General features: G+C 42.6%; 1 protein-coding gene across 1 annotated transcript; it reads left to right on the forward strand.

Annotated features, from left to right (window-relative positions):
* Nucleotides 1-2,815: 2,815 nt before the first annotated feature.
* Nucleotides 2,816-18,949, forward strand: pfkma (phosphofructokinase, muscle a). The gene is made up of 23 exons (XM_026153986.1): nucleotides 2,816-2,883; nucleotides 4,388-4,671; nucleotides 5,631-5,704; nucleotides 5,852-5,929; nucleotides 10,403-10,592; nucleotides 11,187-11,352; nucleotides 11,523-11,567; nucleotides 11,890-11,998; nucleotides 12,093-12,188; nucleotides 12,280-12,372; nucleotides 13,111-13,236; nucleotides 13,339-13,403; nucleotides 13,756-13,819; nucleotides 13,927-14,073; nucleotides 15,103-15,173; nucleotides 15,244-15,331; nucleotides 15,446-15,598; nucleotides 15,694-15,858; nucleotides 16,057-16,118; nucleotides 16,638-16,749; nucleotides 16,845-16,944; nucleotides 18,379-18,484; nucleotides 18,574-18,949. Exons 2-23 carry the CDS (start codon nucleotides 4,581-4,583, stop codon nucleotides 18,713-18,715), a joined length of 2,343 nt encoding a protein of 780 aa, XP_026009771.1. The 5' UTR covers nucleotides 2,816-2,883; nucleotides 4,388-4,580; the 3' UTR covers nucleotides 18,716-18,949.
* Nucleotides 18,950-21,003: the final 2,054 nt, after the last annotated feature.

Raw genomic sequence — 21,003 nt, forward strand, 5'->3', positions numbered from 1 at the left:
TCAGGATTTGACCCCATGATAAAAACGAACTTTGAATAGTGTCAGACAAATATTTGTTTCATGTCTTTACCTTCAGTTATTTCATGTTTGTGAAGATGATGCTTTAAGTTTGGTTAAGATTGACAGTTTGCTATATTTTAGAGAATTAAGTAGTGGCGCTATGGTGTAGAGGTTTGCACATTCGTTTAATGCCACAAAGATCCTTAGTTTGGTCCCGGGAGGAGACACAAATCCCTTTGAAGTTGTGTCAGGTAGAATGTAAAAGTCTCCCAAATCACACATCCGGAGCTACCTGCTGTGCTCCTGTGAATAAGAGAGCTGCTGAAATCATCATTGCCTCACTCACATGTAGCACTGAGATATGGAAACGACACTTCAGTGATGCAAAATCTCATACCGTCTTGCATTCTGCACTTTGTTTCTTGGCCAGATATAAAGGTCAACCATTTTTCTTGAAACATGCAAAGCATCCTGTTCAGTCATGTGATGAGGTGTCCTGTTAGGAGTTATGGAGTAATATATGAGAAATGTAGCCAGCTGCTGAATCACCTCTGCTCCCATGGGCTGATTTCATCCCCGTCCAGAGGTTTGCATGAAGCAAGATTTGGTGCTTAGTGAGGTAACATCAAGATTAAAAGCGGTTTTCATGGAGGTACATCTCATGCTGAGCTAGACTGCAGACCTAACCTGCACAGGAGCAACAGGAGAAACATTATGGAGGTTATATGTACCTTGTGTAAATTATGCAAAGAAAAATCTACTTAAAGTTGTTTTGTTTTTTTACTTTTCCCCACTTTACTCTCACACCACTGAACACTGCCAGAGTTAAAGCTGAAACCACCCAGCACACATTAACTTAAATTTAATTAGTCCAATCTTTTATTGATCATGAATAAGTCTTGATTGATTCATTACTTGCCAGTTTCCTTGGTGACTTTCAGCTCTTCTGATAAATGCCTAAAGCACAAATACAGGTTCATACAGACCTAATTTGTAGGGCACCGCAAGTGCCAAAATTAAATAAATAAATACACGATTAAATAATTATTAAATTATTTATTTATTTAAATGTTAAATAAATAAATAATGTATTAAAAACATAATTAATTTCTTATATATGCCATTAAATGTGTGTAATGTGAAAGCCATAAATTATTTATTAAATACATAATTATAATAATAACAATAAATGATTAAATTTGTCATTATTGCATAACATATAAATTCATTTTTCCTAAAAAGAACAATTGATTTATTTCACTATTTAATTATTTTAGGCTTACGAAATTACTTTAACTTTCAGAGCATGTGATTGGTTAGCCAGTACAGTCAAGACAGAAAGAGCCCTGATAATGAGTCAATGCAGTGTCACAGTCAGTTGAATAGGTGGTGTGGACTCTTTGCATTTGAAATGAAATTACCAACAGCAAAGGCAGAGGAAAGCAGCCCAAACTGTAAGTAACATTGGGAAATACTGTTCCTGTTTCACCAAATACACAAGATTTTTTGGGGTAAGAGTGTAGTGGGATCATTTTTAAATATCTTGTTGATTTGTTGAGGTAAAGCTTATTTATTAACGTGCTCCAATATTTTCCATTACTCCAGAATTAATGTTTTTAATATCGATCCAGCTTAATTCTAAACTCTAGCTGTGAGAATTATGTGTAAATGTATAATGCTTTACAGAGAAATCTACAGAACATTCTGTTGATGAAACAATATTATTTGATATACTGGTGTACCATATTTTTTAATGCCTTTTTCATAATTAGTCCAGTGTTTATGTCCTTTCCAAATCATTACACATTAATGGACCTTTTATTCTTAAACATCTTGCCAGATACATGATATGTTTTAAAAAGACAAATAAGTAGGTCTGTTCTCTGCTAGTTTCATTTCATATCATTCAAATATTATTAAATATTTATTCATGCGTACAGTGATTTTTGTGTATTTTGAGGGCTCACGCGCTCATGCTTCACAAGTAAAACTATTTTACAAATGTACATCCAAACCTGAAAAAATCTATGCACAATGTATTCAGTTCAGCTCATGAATCTGATCATTTCTCATTTCAAAATTCTTTCTGTGTGTACAACTGTCTAAAACCACACCTAACATCTTTCACTCAGTTACAAAGCCTTAAATATATGTGGACGAATCGCTTTATACGCACTTACAGGCACGTTGCATGACCACATGGGGTTTTGAGACAAATTTAAAGCAGTACAATCTACAAATGTAAGATGCATTCAAGTCACAGTGTAAATAATTATTTAAAAATAATTTCAATAATTATTTAAATGAATGTTTTCTACGATGTATTTTTGTTATTTCATTTTGGCACTCTTGCCACTCCATACCAATTGAGGGTCATCGCTCCACGCAGCTAATATAATTATGCTTTTAAATCATGCTGCATAAATAAATAAGAGCATATTTGAAACGTTTTGCTAAAAGACAACTTTTTTTTATATAAGTTAAAAATAAATAAATAAATAAATAAAATCTTTGTTTACCTGAAAGCAAATTCTAACCCGTGCGCTTTTATTTGAGGTATAGACTTCTACTTCCGGGTCACGTTCCTTACATTTTTTTCTTCTTTCCATTCTTCTAAGCGAAACACAAATACCCCCAAAGCACAAATTGGTCCTTTTTGATAATTTTGATTTCTTGTTTTCGGTTTGTCGTTATTGACGACAAAGACAAAAGCCGGCCCTGAATTTTCCTTCTCGCTTTAAAACGAAAAAAAAAAACTCTCTCTCTCTCTCTCTCTTTTTTTTTTTTTTTTTTTTTTTCCATTTTTGGCTCTCAGGAAACAAAAAGCGAGCTGCGCGAACATCGGACCAAACCGCTTTTATTCTGAAACTAACTTCTCCACAGGTATTCTGATTAAAGTTTTGTCGGGTTTGGGGAAAAGTTTTTGTGCCTTTACAGTTTAGCGAGGCTTTATTTGAAGAGCTTTTCTGTTATATAGATGCTTTTGAGAAAACTGATGAGAAATGAATGATGTGCGTATTTTTTATTTATTTAGTTTTCGTTTTTTAAAGCAAAAACTAAAGTCATCAAAAATCAAGTAGTTTAATAAGCATCAGGTGCAACTAAGCATAATGTGAGATGAGATCTGTGACCATGCTGTCTCACTGTGCAGAAAAGCTGTTTGGAGAATTTGCAAGCATGAGCTACTTCTTGTGTGTTTCATGTCCACACTTGTATTGGACCAGTCAGAAACTCTGATTTTATTCCTAAACAGTTTCATCTCTGAGGCATTTATTCATGGGGTTGGGTCTATTGTCTCGCTTGACGACCCACATGTTTCCCTCAACGTGGCATGTTGAATAGAAGCAGCAAAGCACCCCCACGACGGATAACCTCCACCTCCATGCATGTTTTCTTTTGGGGGATTCTGTGTTTGGTGGGGGTCGGGACCCCCCACGTCCTCCAAACACTCAAAAGTGTACTGAGTCATAAAGTCAGATAGCTGGCAGTGGTTTTCTTCTTGCTGCAGATAGTAGAGTCATAAACACTGACCTTCGCTAAGGTGAGAGAGGCCTGAGGGACCCTTTGATGGTCACTTGTTGTTGTCTTGCTTTTGGGGGAACTTTGGTAACTTTGCCTGCTGTTTGTAGACAATGGGTTGGTCTGTCTCAAATATTCCGATTTTTAGGTCATTTTCTGCTCACACACCTATGATTTGTCTTAAAATGTTTTTTTTTCTCATAAATTTGAACCTTTATAATATTTCCGTTTAAGGTTTAGCTTTGTATACATTTCAGAACTCCTTTTGTTTTTGCACGATTAAATCTGAGGTAATGTTTGAACATGAATCCTGATTCACTTTTATTATACAAATCAGTAAAAATTTCAGGCTTTCATCTTAAATGATTTTTGAGATATTTATGTTTAAACATTGAGTGATATATACATTCAAACTTTGGACCATAACGTTTTAGGCTCATCAGAGATGGGCGAGCAGGAGGCCCATGATGATCTTAGATGGAGGGGCCCTAATGCCTCTTACTGTGGGCATGTGGAGGGTCTCAGTGCCTTACAAATGTCTTTGTAACCTTTCATAGACTGATTATTTTAAATAAAGCTTCCCCCAGTCACTCAGAAATCCCTGTGATTTTTGTCACAATGTGCTTCTGGTGAGAACTTCTCACCAGAAGTTGTCTAAAGGGCGTCCTTTTGAAAAAAGTCTGTTTACTGAACAGGGCTGTTACCAGTCAGGCCTGGGTGTGTCTTCCAGCTTAGCTAGTCAAATTAAAACAGGTTGGTAGTATTTTGGATTGAGCAGCTAAGTAGGTGTGTGGGTACTTTTTTATTTTTTGTAGTCAAACCGTTTCCTGCCACGTGCAGTGTTTTTCTCTCTTGCTGTTTATTGCAGGTGATCCCTGCACCCGATTATATTTAGTCGAGCTGTGTGAGTGAGCGGTGGAAGGGGGCAGGATCAGGAACAGTAGTCTATAAAACCAGTGGATTTACTCGGGCTCCCATGAGAAGACAGTGAAGGAAGAGCACTCTACTTTTCTTTCCCCCCTCTCATCAAGGCCACCTGTCTGCCCGGTCCCTCTGGAAACATGTCTGAGGACCTCCAACCAACCGTGGACCCCACAAAGATGGGGGTCGGACGATCCATCGCCGTGCTGACGTCAGGAGGAGACGCTCAGGGTAAGCAGAGGAATGAGGCTTTGCTTTATTTTGAGCATAAAATGATTCTCAGTGGAGGGTAGAAGAACGATCAGACAGCATCTTCTCCTGATGTGTCTGATCACTGAATCCCAGCAAGCTGTTGAAGTCCTAGTTTCTCTTTGTCTCGTGGATGCTAATAGAGTATCATTTTATGCTCTCACTGCACAGCATTTTAAATAAGATCAGAAGCCAGAGAATATAAAGGGCTAGCAACATTTTTTCCAGTGCTGAATGACAGCTGTCAGAGGCCGACGGAGTTTTGGCTGCAAGTGCCATTTGAAGTCCAGAACATGATAGGAGGATTACATCTTGGATTAACTCCACCATCAATGCCTAATGTTACACTGCTCGTAATGTCTCAGAGTAGAAGTGTGGTGGGGGTTAAAACTGGATGAACTCAGATTGTTTAAAGGTTCAAGTCCAAGGTGTTATTATCATTGCTTTTATTCAAGTAGAATAATGTGGACTACGTGAGGATCACAGTGAATATGAAACACTAATTAAAAACTTTTCTCTTTCTCTCTATTTTTTGTTTTGCTTCTCCTGTGAATCCTTCTGGAGCTTTATCTGCCTCTTCTTCCCCTTGTGTGTTCCCTTATTTTACATATTTGGAGCTAATCTTAGTGGCAGTGACCTTTTTCTGGTATGGACAAGAGAAACACCCCCAACCACAGCTGCTGTCTATTGAAACAAGAGCTGCAACATGCCAACAGCCACAACACAAAGTCCCACAGTGGCCTTTAGTGTGCCGGACTTCAAGGGCCAAGATTATGCACAAGATGCACTTTTCCCTTATGGCTATTCTTGGCTTGACATGTGCCTGTGTGCACACTAAGTCACTTAAAGGTTAAGATAAGGCCCGACAGTGTTCGGGTGATATTTGATAGAAAGTTTGAAATGTTCAGTCATCACAGATCAGATCATTTGTGTGTTTTTAGGCATGAATGCAGCCGTGAGAGCCACAGTCAGAGTCGGCATCTACACTGGAGCCAAAGTCTACTTTGTCCATGAGGTATTTGAGCGGCATACAGGTGACATGTTGGCATCAGAATACAGCAATTAAATATAAGATGGAGACACATAGGAGAGAGTTTCCTGTTAAAGTCATGACAGAGGCCATCAGCTCAGGCCTGACGGTGTATGTTGTCATGTGTTGTAGGGCTACCAGGGCCTGGTGGATGGAGGAGAAAACATTTGTCTCGCTACATGGGAGAGTGTGTCTATGATGCTTCAGCTGGTGAGTGATATACAGCTGAATAAAGACCCGTATTTATTGTACCATGGAGAAGACTATTAAAAATGCCTTTTTAAATATATATTGTAGGCTCATTTCTATGTTAAGGATTAATATTTAAAGAGTCACCCTTGACAAAGAAATCAACAATTAACAGGCCAAAATTCATTCTGATCGGTTCATCTTTTGTCAGTTTTTAGGATCCTAAGTCCATCCATCCATCCATCTTCATCCGCTTTGTCCGGGGCCGGGTCGCGGGGGCAGCAGCCTAAGCAAAGAGGCCCAGACCTCCCTCTCCCCAGCCACCTCCTCCAGCTTATCCGGGGGAATACCAAGGCGTTCCCAGGCCAGCCGAGAGATATAATCTCTCCAGCGTGTCCTGGGTCTGCCCCGGGGCCTCCTCCCGGTGGGACATGCCTGGAACACCTCACCCAGGAGGCGCCCAGGGGGCATCCTTGTCAGATGCCCGAACCACCTCAGCTGGCTCCTTTCGATGTGGAGCAGCAGCTGCTCTACTCTGAGCCCCTCCCGGATGGCCGAACTTCTCACCCTATCTCCAAGGGAGAGGCCAGCCACCCTTCGGAGGAAGCTCATTTCTGCCGCTTGTATCCGCGATCTCGTTCTTTCGGTCACTACCCACAGCTCGTGGCCATAGGTGAGGGTAGGGACGTAGATCGACCGGTAAATTGAGAGCTTCGCTTTTACACTCAGCTCCCTCTTCACCACGACGGACCGGTGCAGCGTCCGCATTACTGCAGCTGCAGCCCCAATCCGTCTGTCGATCTCCGGCTCCCTTCTCCCATCACTCGCGAACAAGACCCCGAGATACTTGAACTCCTCCACTTGGGGCAGGAACTCATCCCCGACCCGGAGTGGGCACTCCACCCTTTTCCGGCTGAGAACCATGGCCTCAGATTTGGAGGTGCTGATCATCATTCCCGCTGCTTCACACTCGGCTGCGAACCGTTCCAGTGCGAGCTGGAGGCCTTCACCCGATGAAGCCAACAGAACCACATCATCTGCAAAAATCAGAGATGAGATTCTGAGGCCACCAAAGCGAAAGCCCTCCGCCACTTGGCTGCGCCTAGAAATCCTGTCCATAAAAATTATGAACAGAACCGGAGACAAAGGGCAGCCCTGGCGGAGCCCATCACCCACCGGGAACGAGTCCGACTTATTGCCGGCAATGCGAACCAAGCTCTTGCAACGGTTGTATAGGGATCGAATGGCCCGTAGCAATGGGCCAGACACCCCATATTCCCGCAACACCTCCCACAGGACACCCCGAGGGACACGGTCGAATGCCTTCTCCAAGTCCACAAAACACATGTAGACTGGTTGGGCAAACTCCCATGCACCCTCAAGTATCCTGGAGAGGATAAAGAGCTGGTCCAGTGTTCCGCGACCAGGACGAAAACCGCATTGTTCCTCCTGTATCCGAGGTTCGACTAACGGACGAACTCTCCTTTCCAGCACCCTGGCATAGACTTTCCCAGGGAGGCTGAGGAGTGTGATCCCCCTGTAGTTGGAACACACCCTCCGGTCCCCTTTCTTAAAGATGGGGACCACCACCCCGGTCTGCCAGTCCACAGGTACTGCCCCTGATCTCCACGCAACATTGCAGAGGCGTGTCAACCAGGACAGCCCTACAACGTCCAGAGCCTTCAGGAACTCGGGGCGGACCTCATCAACACCAGGGGCTCTGCCACCAAGGAGTTGTTTAACTGCCTCAGTGACCTCGCCCCCGGAAATTGGCGGGTCATTCCCCTCATCCCCAGACTCTGCTTCCTCCTCGGAAGACGTGTCAGTGGGATTAAGGAGGTCCTCGAAGTATTCCTTCCACCGCCTGACAATTTTCTCAGTCGACGTCAGCAGCGCTCCGCCAGCACTATACACAGTGCAGGTAGAGCACCGCTTTCCCCTCCTGAGACGTCTGACGGTTTGCCAGAATCTCTTCGAGGCAGTCCGAAAGTCTTTTTCCATGGCCTCTCCGAACTCCTCCCACACCCGAGTTTTTGCTTCAGCTACTGCCCGAGCCGCATTCCGCTTGGCCTGTCGATACCTGTCGGCTGCCTCCGGAGTCCCACAGGCTAACCAAGCCCGATAGGACTCCTTCTTCAGCCTGGTGGCTCCCTTCACCTCTGGTGTCCACCATTTGGTTCGGGGATTACCACCACGGCAGGCACCAACCACCTTGCGGCCGCAGCTCAATGCAGCAGCTTCGGCAATGGAGACGCTGAACATGGTCCATTCGGACTCAATGTCCCCAGTCTCCCTCGGAATGCTGTTGAAGCTCTGCCGGAGGTGTGCGTTGAAGATCTCGCGGACTGGGGCCTCTGCTAGACGTTCCCAGTACACCCTCACTACGCGTTTAGGTGCACCAGGTCTGTCCAGCGTCTTCCCCCGCCACCTGATCCAACTCACCACCAGGTGGTGATCAGTTGACAGCTCAGCCCCTCTCTTTACCCGAGTGTCCAGAACATATGGTCGCAGGTCTGCTGATACGATTACAAAATCGATCATCGACCTACGGCCTAGAGCGTCCTGGTGCCACGTGCACTTATGGACACTCTTATGTTCGAACAGGGTGTTCGTTATGGCCAAACTGTGATTAGCACAGAAGTCCAATAACAAAGCACCGCTCGGGTTCAGATCAGGGAGGCCGTTCCTCCCAATCACGCCCCTCCAGGTCTCGCTGTCGTTACCCACGTGAGCATTGAAGTCTCCCAGCAGGACAACAGAGTCTCCAGGTGGAGCACCCTCCAGCACCCCGCCCAGGGACTCTAAGAAGGCTGGGTACTCTGAACTGCCACTTGGCGCATACGCGCAGATGACAGTCAGGACCCGTTCCCCGACCCTAAGGCGCAGGGAACAAACCCTCTCGTCCACCGGGAAAAACCCCAACGTACCAGCAGCAAGCCGAGGGGATACTAGGATACCCACCCCAGCCCGCCGCCTCTCACCAGGGGCAACTCCAGACTGAGACAGAGTCCAGCCCCTCTCCAGGAGACTGGTTCCAGAGCCCGAGCCATGTGTAGAGGTAAGCCCGACTATATCTAGCCGGTACCTCTCAACCTCACGCACTAACTCAGGCTCCTTCCCCACCAGAGAGGTGACATTCCATGTCCCTATTGCCAGTCTTGGCAGCCAGGGGTCAGTCCGCTAGGGCCTCCGCTCCTGGCCGCCACCCGGCACACAATGAACCCGACCCCTATGGCGCCTCCTGCGGGTGGTGGGCCTGCGGGAGGATGGGCCCATGTCTCCTCTTCGGGCTGTGCCCGGCCGGGCCCCATGGACTAAGGCCCGGCCACCAGACGCTCGCCCTCGGGCACCCTCCCCGGGCCTGGCTCCAGGGCGGGGCCCCGGTAACCCTATCCCGGGCAGGGTAAACTGTTCCCTCGGTGTCTTTTTCATAAGGGTCTTATGAATCGCTCTTTGTCTGGTCCCTCACCCAGGGCCAATTTGCCATGGGAGACCCTACCAGGGGGCAAAAGCCCCCAGACAACATAGCCCCTGGGATCCCTGTGACACACAAACCCTCCACCACGATAAGGTAGCGATTCCAGGAGGGGAGGATCCTAAGTTGAGTTTCTAATTACAATCAATGTTTATGCTGATAACAAAAGGAAGCAGATACATACCTAAAAAATGAAGGAGGGAGTTTGTCAGCCTCAGTCTGACTAATCTGCAAAACACTGCATCTACAAATTGTGGAAAAATGTTCCAGCAGCTACAATCCTATGTCAGACAAGAGCGGGACAACTTTCCTCTCCCAGAGGTTCCCCAGCTGGTCTCAGTTCCCAGATGTTTGCAGACTGTTGTTAAAATAAGAGGGAATGCCACACAGTGGTAAACTTGATCCTGTCCCAACTTTTCTGACATGCTTTGCTGTCATCAAATTCAAAATGAGCTAATATTTTTCTTAAAATATAAAATTTTCCCACTTTAAACATCTGATATATTTTCTGTGTTCTATTGTGAATAAAATATGCATTTATGAGATTTTCTAATCAGTGGATTCTGTTTTTATTTACCTTTTTTTGCAGCATCGCAACTTCTATGGAAGTGGGTTTGTGGTAACAAATGGATGCTTCTGTAAATGCTTCTGATATCACAACAAGCTGAGTGATGACATTAAACAAGTGACTCTGCCCTGTGATTTAAGGATCGTGGTAATACTGAACGGCATCATTCATAGTTATTTGTCTAAATACAGCAGTCTGGCAAGGAGTGACACACTGACATTTATGAAGTGTGTGTGAATGGCAGCAGAGGCTGCGGCAGATTTCTAAGATATCGTCTTTACTCGTGATGCAACCTCACTCCATGGGAATCCAGGCCACCCTAATGAGCTGTTATAAAGCTGACCCGATGATATCTAACTGTTATGGAAAACACTGTTGGGTTAATTGTCTGTCAATGCTGCATTAACGTTTTCAAAGCCAGTTATAAAAGCTTCTCCTCTTCCTGTGTTAGGGTGGTACTGTCATCGGCAGCGCTCGCTGCAAGGACTTCAGAACCAGAGACGGTCGTATGAAGGCCGCCTGCAACCTGGTGAAGCTGGGCATCACCAACCTGTGTGTAATCGGTGGAGACGGCAGTCTGACGGGAGCCAACGAGTTCAGGACCGAGTGGAGCGGGCTGCTGGTTGATCTGGTCCGAGCAGGTAAAGAGACAAACGAGGCTGCGAGAATCGTGAATGTGTCAAATCTTTCAGCCTCGTCTTTTTGTGTCTGACTAAATCTGTCTGTCCTCGTCTCTCTTCCAAGATTAGCTTCTAATTCATCACAAAAAGACGGGGTGGGGGAAAATAATGAAAAGCATGTGCATTCACTAGGAATATACAGTGGTGTGCTTTGTTTTGACCACTAAAAACTAAATTTGGGGACGTTTCCAAAATGCTGCATAAAGTTTAAATTTATAAGTTAAAGCCTCAGTTACACAACTCATACAAGCTCCAGTAAGGGCTAAATAACTGAATTTTACATTTTTTTCCACTCACTATGTGGTTGGCAATAAGCATTTTACCCTAGCAACCAGTAGATACCAAGGGGTTGACAACCAGTCTCTAGGCCTGTGCGTCTGAGGCTGCAAGAAAGAAAGATAAGAATAAACTTTATTGTTCCACTTGGAAATTTGTCTTGGACAAACGGCGCTAAACATAGCTGCATTCGCCTAATGAAAACCATGAAAATTAAAAAGGGGGATAAAAACAAACAAACCAATGTTTGTATCATCAGATTATGTATCATGTCTGCAGGTAAGATCACTGAGGAAGAAGCTAAGAAATCGTCCCACCTCAATATTGTTGGCATGGTCGGCTCAATCGACAATGACTTCTGCGGCACTGACATGACCATCGGTACTGACTCGGCACTGCACCGCATCATTGAGGTGGTGGATGCCATCACCACGACTGCACAGAGGTCAGACCCCACTGTGCATTCAAAAAGTGAATCTGTCAACCAAATTAATAGTTTGCACATATGTACAGGTAGAAAACTCTAGAAAAAAATAGACGTATCGCCTTTCTTATGCCTGTCAGTTTATAGTGGATATACTGATTCTGCATATTCATTTTTTTCAAAATCCACAGCCACCAGAGGACATTTATCCTGGAAGTGATGGGCAGACACTGTGGGTCAGTACTCTATCTGTGTGTGTGTCATTAGACTGAGAGACTATTATATTTGCGTGACTTATTTATTCTCATTCATGTGTGCAACAAGTAGTTACAGTGCATAACATAACGAACTCTCTCCAGTTACAGTCTTCTTATTAATATGATGCTGGTGCACAAATGACCTGAATGCCTCTGTATTGTTTGTGTCAGTGGACTGGTGGGATCTTGTGACTGTCAAAGAGGTTTTGTGATTTAAAAGTACAGCCGAAAAAACATGTTCCTGTGGCTACGTCTATGAATCAGGCTGCTTAACCGTTTGTGTTTGCACACATGCGTGCAGTTACCTGGCCCTGGTGACGGCTCTCGCCTGTGGAGCTGACTGGGTGTTCATTCCCGAGATGCCGCCAGATGATGGCTGGGAGGACCACTTGTGCAGGAGGCTGTCAGACGTAAGTGTTTCTTCATTTGAAGATACCCACATCCTCTCTTTGCATGCATATTTGTACTTTTATCTCTGTTATTATTATTATTTTTTTACTTTAGCAAAGAGCCCGTGGATCTCGACTAAATGTGATCATTGTGGCCGAGGGCGCGATGTGCAAGGATGGCAAACCGATTACATCTGACCAGATCAAAAAGGTAAGCTGTATGGTTCTTACTATTGTGCGAGTATTATTGTAAGCTATGCTGACAGTATACTGAACAAAGAGCTGGATTTGTTTGTGTCCAGTTGGTAACTGACAGACTCGGCTTTGATACCCGCACCACTGTTCTTGGACACGTGCAGAGAGGAGGAACACCCTCTGCCTTCGACAGAATCCTGGTGAGTGTCCCAGTAAAACGCAGAGTAGAATCCACACAGTACACAGCTCTACTTCTGCCTCTACTGAGGCTCCTGACTCCTGAGGAGTGTACTATGAAGTAAGAATTAATGGAGTAGTAAACCATAATGAGCTAAAAGTCTGAGTTTCTTTAAAAAAGTAGCTTTTAAATGGCTAAATCACCATGGTAACTTACCTTGAACACGTAACCTGGTCTGGAGAAGGTTTAAAATCCTCTGGAAATGCAACATTTTTAATACATTTCTTTTATTTACAGCATATAAAGCAGGATATAGAGTCTCTGCTAGGAGAACCTGTTTTATATGTACAAGTTGTACAGAGGGTGCAGTCTGCAATAAAATAAACTTGAATTATTTTACTCCTCTGTGCACTAAATCACCACATTAACAGTTTTCTGCAGCATTAATTTCCTGTCTTATTTGTAACAGTGTGTTTACATTTTACTGTAATATTTTATCTTTTTATCTTTATATATTTGTAGTCACCATTTCATTATCATCATCTGATAACATCTGTGAGTGGAGTAGGTGACGCTCATAGGGATCATTTTATACAGAAGAGTCATATAATCCGCGAAGCACCTGTTTTTATTAGATGCGCATGAACGAAGCCTGAAGGGCTGAACTGGGTCAAGAAAGCTAACGGAAAGAAAGCCTAGCTGTGTTGAACTTTCTTCGTAGTACACCCTCTGGTGAACTGGCTCTGTTGGTTTACTCTAGGGCAGCAGGATGGGAGTGGAGGCGGTGATGGCATTGCTGGAGGCCACCCCAGACACTCCCGCCTGTGTGGTCACCCTGTCGGGGAATCAAGCCGTCAGATTGCCGCTCATGGAGTGCGTGCAAGTGGTACGTCAGAGTATTTTCACCCAAGGAAAAAGATGATTAGTGTGTTGCTTTGCCTGTTCTGAGGGATATCCACTAACACTACAATGACTTTACGCTTTACAGACAAAAGAAGTGACTGCTGCCATGGCTCAGGGCAGATTTGACGATGCCATCAAGCTCAGAGGAAAGTACGTGTTTCACAGAGAGTATTAGCAATAAAACATTTAAGTGGTCGACTAACTTTGCATAACTATGGAGCCTGAATTGTGCAGCTTCAGGCTCTGCCAATGTCATCTGCTCTGTGGGCTGAACAAATTAGACATTAGATGGCACATGCAATCAATTAAAAAACTTTAAAGTAAAACTTGCAATACCATTTAAATATTAAGTAATGCCTAATAACAAAAAGGAAAAATCATTAAAATACTGACTACAATAATTTTATATTGTTTATTCTGACTAAACACTGTAAAAGTCTAACAGCTGAGCCGTATTTTTAATCTAGCTAATAACCCACTAACCCTCCTTTATGATGTGTAGGAGTTTTGAAAACAACTGGAATACGTACAAGCTGCTGGCTCACATCAATCCTCCAGATACTAAGGTGAGCGACCTTCACCTTCTAAACCAGACTCGTCCTGACTCCCTGTTGTTACTGAATCATGTTTAAGGACCTTCAGCTGTCTCATTGTGTCCATCTGTCGCTGGCAGAGTAACATCAATGTGGCCATTATGAATATCGGCGCCCCCTGTGCTGGTATGAACGCTGCCGTGCGTGCAGCGGTGAGGATGGGCATCATCCAGGGTCACTCCATGCTGGGAGTCCATGAAGGTTTCGACGGTCTGGCTCAAGGACAGGTAATAATTTTTTTGGTAATCTGTTATCCTTTTAAACCAGAGAACCAGTGTCACACGTGCAAGAATCTTCTTCCTACTTCGGTTACGAAGACTAGAACTGCTTTTTGTTGCCTCTGGTGTTTTGTTCCCTGTCAGATCAAAAAATATGAGCATAAAACATCCATCAAACAGCGACGACAACTGTTATGTTATCACACGTGGTGGTCACAATGGCAAGATATTAAGTATGAATGGCGACATACATGCAAGACATAAAAAGGCTAACAAAGCACTGAAAACACATGTTAGAAGAAAGATCAATGTGTACTTTAATGAGCACCACCAAACTGGGAGGTGGTTCCACAGAAGAGGGCCTGAAAACTAAGGGCTCGGCCTCCCATTCTACTTTTAAATACTCCAAGAATCACAAATAAGCCCCCAGTCTGAGAATAAACTGCTCTTGTAGGATAATTATGGGGCCTGATTATGTATGTGAGGAGAAGGATTTAAAAAAATATCCCTACATTGTTGTTGTTGTTGTTAACTGCTGTTATTAACAACCAGTGTTCTTGCTTGTAGCATCAGAGAGAGAGAGAAGTTGCTGTGGTGAAGTTGTTGACTGGACTCAGTGTGTGTGTGTGTGTGTGTGTGTGTGTGTGTGTGTGTGTGTGTGTGTGTGTGTGTGTGCGCGTGTGTGTGTGTGTGTGTGGCATTAGTTGGTTCAGTTGTTGTTCAGTTGATTAGCTCGGAATTTATATTGGGAGCAATATAAACGCCCCTGTACCCATGAAATTGGAGCTATTCCCATTGAAGCCCTTTTTGCATCTATGTGTCACGTAAAGAAAAAAAAACAAAAAACGGGCCTTTCAAAATAAAAGACCTCTGCTTCTCTTCTGTTTTTATTGGGTGGGGTCAAATGCAGATACATGCTTTCAAATAATTCAAGTAAGTCATTGCTTTCATGTGTGAGTACTGTACTTTGTCTTCCAATAGTTATAAGTGTTTTACTTTTATTATATAAGCTCAGTTAGATCTTCCTGTTCACTACAGATCGAGCCCATTATCTGGACTTCTGTGAGTGGCTGGACTGGAAAAGGAGGTTCAATGTTGGGCACCAAGAGGTAAAAATATGCATTTTTGTTTCTTTGATTTTATATTTGGAAAATAAACATGTATCCTGTATTCCCGAAGAACTCTTCCAGGCAAAAGGTTGGAGGAGATCAGCCAGAACATCGCCAAATTCAACATCCACGCTTTGGTGATCATTGGCGGCTTTGAGGTAAGAAGTGGCAGAAGGCTTTGTTTCTCTTCTGCTCATTCAAAGTGAGCAGAAGTTCCTGAAACTAGAAGCACAGAAAAAAAAAATGAATCTGCGTCTCCTCTTTTGCTGCAGGCGTATGTTGGAGGCCTTGAGCTGGTGCAGGCTAGGGAGAAATATGAGGAAATGTGCATTCCCATTGTGGTTATCCCTGCCACCGTATCCAACAACGTCCCTGGCTCTGACTTTAGCATCGGCGCTGACACTGCCCTGAACACCATCACCTCCGTTAGTGGCTGAACAGCAAATATATATGCACATGCACAAACATAAATTAAAAAGGAAGCAGTTTATCTTTTACTTTCTGGTTTGTTTCTCTGCAGACCTGTGACAGGATCAAGCAGTCTGCAGCAGGCACCAAGCGCCGCGTGTTTATCGTTGAGACTATGGGTGGATACTGTGGCTACTTAGCCACCATGGCAGGTCTGGCTGCTGGGGCTGATGCCGCTTACATCTTTGAGGAAAAATTCGACATTAAAGATCTGGAGGTGAGCTGAAAGTCGGTGAAGAAGAGGGCATGGCCATCAAGTGTGAGTTCATTGCTTGAAGTGACTGTCTTAAGAGGGCAGTTTCTTCCTGAGGACAGAAACATAATGAATTCGTTGTGTTGCACTCTTTTGGTTTCAGTTTTCTGTCTTTAAAGTTTATGGAGTCTGAAAAGTAATTAGGTGAACTTTTGCTCACAGGCGAACGTCCAGCACATGGTGGAGAAGATGAAGACAACAGTGAAGAGAGGTCTGGTGCTCAGGTAGGTTTTGTTCTGGCAGGGAAAAGAAATGAAGTGCAACAGGAAGAAGGTAAATACCTGGTATAAAACCAGTAATCTGGTTAACTGCTACTGAGTAAATCTTCGGAATATCCAGTTGTTGTAACCCTCTAGTCATTGTGAATCACTGATTTAGCAGAGCATCAATCACAAACTCACAGCGAGTGCTTCAATTTTCTGTAGTACAAACACCAAAAACTCAGGATATTCAAAACAATAAGAACCCAGGAGACGAGTTCTTTTATACAACAGGCAATTTTAACTGAAAGCATGTCATTTCAAAATAGGAAAGTGACGGTTTAAATAATAAAACTAGTAAAGAATTTTATTTATCTGCTCTAGTTTGATTGGCTCACTGTCATAGTTGAATTCAAATGAGCCATTATTACACCTTTACAATGTCTGCTGTGAACAGGACCCATAATTCATGCTCTGAAACCAGATAAAAGTCCATTTATTTTCAGGCAACAGCAGAATAATTTACTGTTCATTGTTCAAAAGGAATGAAAACTGCAATTCCAACTACACGACTGATTTCATCTTCAACCTGTACTCAGAGGAGGGAAAAGGCATCTTTGACTGCCGTAAGAATGTCCTTGGACACATGCAGCAGGTGTGTTCATGAGGGGAAATGTCCAAACGCAATAATTGGTTTGCTCCTCATTTTTCTGTGATTTATTCTAACTGCGTGTCCTCTACCAACTGCAGGGCGGCACTCCTACACCCTTCGACAGAAACTTTGGCACAAAGATGGGTGCCAAGGCAGTTCTGTGGCTTACTGACAAACTGAAGGAGTGCTATAGGCATGGTATGTGCACTTAAAGCCAAACTCTGTGTTATATATGATGAAATATGCCGTTGTTTAAAGTTTTGAAGTAAAGTTTCTTGAATCTGATATATTTATATGTAGAGTTAATTTCATGTTGTAAAGTCATAGCAAAGAAAAAGTACACCTTCTGTCAGTTATAAGTCTGTACATATCAAAATTAACCTTAAAATTTGGTTAATAAAACATACGATAAACAGCAACTCATGACCTGTTACATCATCTTGGGATTTATTTGACAAATGTGTGAAAAAGAAGGTAAATAGCAGCCAGTTGCTGCCAATCTTGCACTTGATTAACTGATCATCTTTAAGTGTGAGCACTTCTATAAAAGCAGAGCTTTTGGCAGTTTTCTGCTCTGCAGCATTCAAATGTGTGTTAACATGACGCCAAGGAGGAAAGACATCAGCAGAGCTGTTAGAGGAGCAACTGCTGCTGCCCATCAGTCAGATAAAGTCCATCATTCTACAGTGAGGATTGCTCTCCAGTGGAGATCACTCAGAAAAGCTCCCAGTATTTCCATGAGTGGATGTTCCAGCAAATTCACCCCAAGGTCAGACCATGCAATCCTCAGAGAAACTGCAAAAAACCCAAGTGCTACATTTCAGACTCTATAGGCCTCAGTTAGCACGTTAAATGATGACTTGGATTTGCAAAATTGCTTCTAAACAAACCACAAAACCCCTAGAACAATGTCCTTTTGAAAGACATGACCAAAGAGGGAGATATTTGGCCATAATACCCAGTGCTGTGTTTGGTCAGAAGAGACACTTCATATCAGCGGTCAAGCACGGTGGTGATTTCAGCTTGTTTTGCAGCCACAGGATCAGGGCACCTCTCTATTGAAGTATTCTACAGTTAAATGTGAGGCCATCTGTGTGACAGCTAAAGCTGGGCTGAAACTAGCTCGCACAACAGGACAATGATCTCAGTCACACCAGCTAATCTACAACACAATAGCTGGAAAAGAAAAGAATCAAGGTGGTGCAATAGTCTAGTCAAGGTCCAGAGCTGCCATAAATATGTGGACATTAGAAAGACTGATACAGTGATACATAAAACTGCTGTACAACGGGGTGAGCTTTAGTTTTTCAAACAATGCTTCTGCTTTTTAATTTAGTTTTGGTTAAATAAACAATGAAACTGTGAAATTGTTCACAGAAACTGAAAAGGGGGCTGTTTTTAAAGCTGCTGAAGACCAGATGATTGTTTTTACGTTCAATGCTCTAATATGTAAAAGCTTCCAAGTGGCCGAGCCAAACATTGACAACAATCGTGTAGCAGATCTACGTCATGTTTTGTCATTCTAAATGTACATTTTTCATACATAATCATATGTTATGAATATTCCTTTCAGTAAGTCATGTGGAATGTGAATCATGAATTAGTTAATCAGTTTGTCTTTGGGGCTTTTAGGTCGTATCTTTGCTAACACAGCAGACTCCGCTTGCGTGCTGGGAATGAGAAAAAGGGCACTCACCTTCCAACCTCTCGCTGAATTGAAGGAAGACACAGATTTTGAGTATGATATATATTTTCGAGCTCACATGTTGTAAGAATATAAGTACAATAACAAGCATCCGAGTGAATGATCCCTCCCATCTGTTGCAGGCGCCGCATCCCTAAGATACAGTGGTGGCTGAAAATCAGGCCCATCATGAAGATCTTGGCTAAATATGACATCAAACTGGACACCTCTGAACACGCCGACTTGGAGCATGTGATCAAGAAGAGTAGCTTTCTTGGGAAGTAGACGCCATCTGCTCCCTGTTAGTACGCAGTTGGACAGGGGGATTTTGTTCTTTTCCATAAACAAACTTATGTTTTCTTGTTTAACCATCTGTCTGCCTCAGTAAAAGAGCTGCTATCTTTCCTGTCCTGATTGTTTGCTTCCTCTTTGTAGCCCTCCTCATCCTGAAAAGCTTTTCCTGAATACACAGTGCAGAAGAAAACAAGCCATTAAAGATGACTGATAATCCCCCCAAAACACTGTGTTGTTGGTGATTAATGCCAATTAATGTGATCTGTCCAGAGAAACTAGCAGACTAATTTTTAATTTACACTCTATTTTGGAAATGGTGTCTGATCAAAACCCATACAGCGAACACAGTGATTAAAAGTTTACATATTTAGCAACTGCGTGACCTGATGATCATCTAGACGTCATTTAGTGTTTTTGTTTTGTTTTTCCTTGTAGCCATAGTAAATTGTACCCGTTACACCTATACGTATGAATTTTAGGTCACTGGAAGCGCTGATATAATTACACCTAATGCATCTGAATTAGTAAGCCTCAATCACAAATCTTTAGAAAACGTCCTTTACTCCAAGAGGTTCTTGCCCCCGAAAATTTTGAACCCCAATTGAAAACCATTGATGTCTGGTAAAAGCAGCCAGCTATAATAACGTGATCCATCGGTACACATTCAGCCTCCTTTTCTTTATCCTGATTTTGAACAATACTTGAGCTGGGTGCAGCTAAAGATGGACTCATAGCGATCTGTTTAAATATCCTCTGCACATATTCAAACACAGATATATTATTCTCTGAATAAGCTCTGTTTGTATGGGTTTGTCATAAAAATAAATGTATGTAGAAAAAGCCATAACAAAAAGAGATTACCTATGTTTAACGAAGAACTGTGACTACAACTGAAGCAGCCTTTGTTTTGTTTTATTTGTTTTCAATAAATTTTGGTAAATTTTCTGGTAACAAATGTTATAACATGTTAATAAAAGCTTTGTTTACTGACTTATTCTTTTGAGGCACTTACTAATTTATGGTTTTGCTGAAATTCCCATATCGCTGTGATGATACGTAGACTTGAAAAGAACAAATTTATATAGTGATTTATAGAACCCTGGCCTACTCGCTCGCCACTTTTTTAAGTACACACATTTAACTGCTTTTTTTTTTTCCCCATATATTTTTATTGAAATTTTTTATAGTACAATACAAACAAATGTTGAACACCCTCACATTCACACATCCATCCATACATCAAACCTGCCTACATCACATTCAAATGTAGAAATGAGCATAGTTCTCACAGCAATACAAAAATACAATGGGTTTGGATAGACAAGATTCTCCCCTCCTTTCCTTCTTCTTTTCCTTTTTGTTCATAAATGTCCTTCACCTCCACTCCCTAAAATAGTCATATATGGCTTCCACATATTCACAAAGTCCCATTGTTTGCCCTTGGCAATATATGTCAGTCTTTCCAGGCCTAGAGAGATTGCAATTTCCTTCTTCCAGAGTCCCATGGAGGGAGCATCCATACTCTTCCAACATAGCGCAATGGCTCTTCTGGCTTGAAGTAGTCCGTAGTCCAGTAATTTAGTTTTTTTCCCCGATTGCTTAAATTCCCTTGGATATATTCCAAGTACACAGAGTTTTCCTATTAAAGGGATTTTTACCTTAAACACTTCAGACAGATATTTGATAACATCTTTCCAAAAGTCCTGGATTTTAGGACACTCCCATAGACAATGAAGAAGAGTTCCTTTTTCAACTAGGCATTTAGTACAGATGTCCGGAATATCATTGGACATATGATGAAGCTTGACAGGTGTTATATAGGTTCTCATGAGCCATTTATATTGCAGTAGTTTAAAGCGTGTGTTTATTGTTTGTTTTTGTGCTTTTAAGCAAGCCTGGTTCCAGTCATTTTCATCTATGTCCTCTTGGATCTCCCTTCTCCAAGCATCCAATTTAACTGCTTTTTAACATAAATAGCTAATCAGCCAGAGAAGCAACTTTAACCTCCTAAGACTTGAGCTCTTCCATGGCATGCATTTTTAATATTTCTTTGATATTTGGGCATATTGGGACCTCATGAATGTAAAAACAAAGAATTGCCAGATCTTTTTTTTTAACCTCATTTTTATTTCTGACAAAAATGAGATCCACATATGAGGACATTTGTTTTAAATTTTGATAGAACAGTGGCAGTAGAATGTCCTCCTAAGTGGATATCAGGCACTTGTAGAGAAATATTAGTGTTTTTAGGTCTAGACAATCCAAAATGTGATGTCCAC

Source organism: Astatotilapia calliptera, chromosome 20, assembly GCF_900246225.1.
Source record: "Astatotilapia calliptera chromosome 20, fAstCal1.2, whole genome shotgun sequence".
Lineage (NCBI taxonomy): Eukaryota > Metazoa > Chordata > Actinopteri > Cichliformes > Cichlidae > Astatotilapia > Astatotilapia calliptera.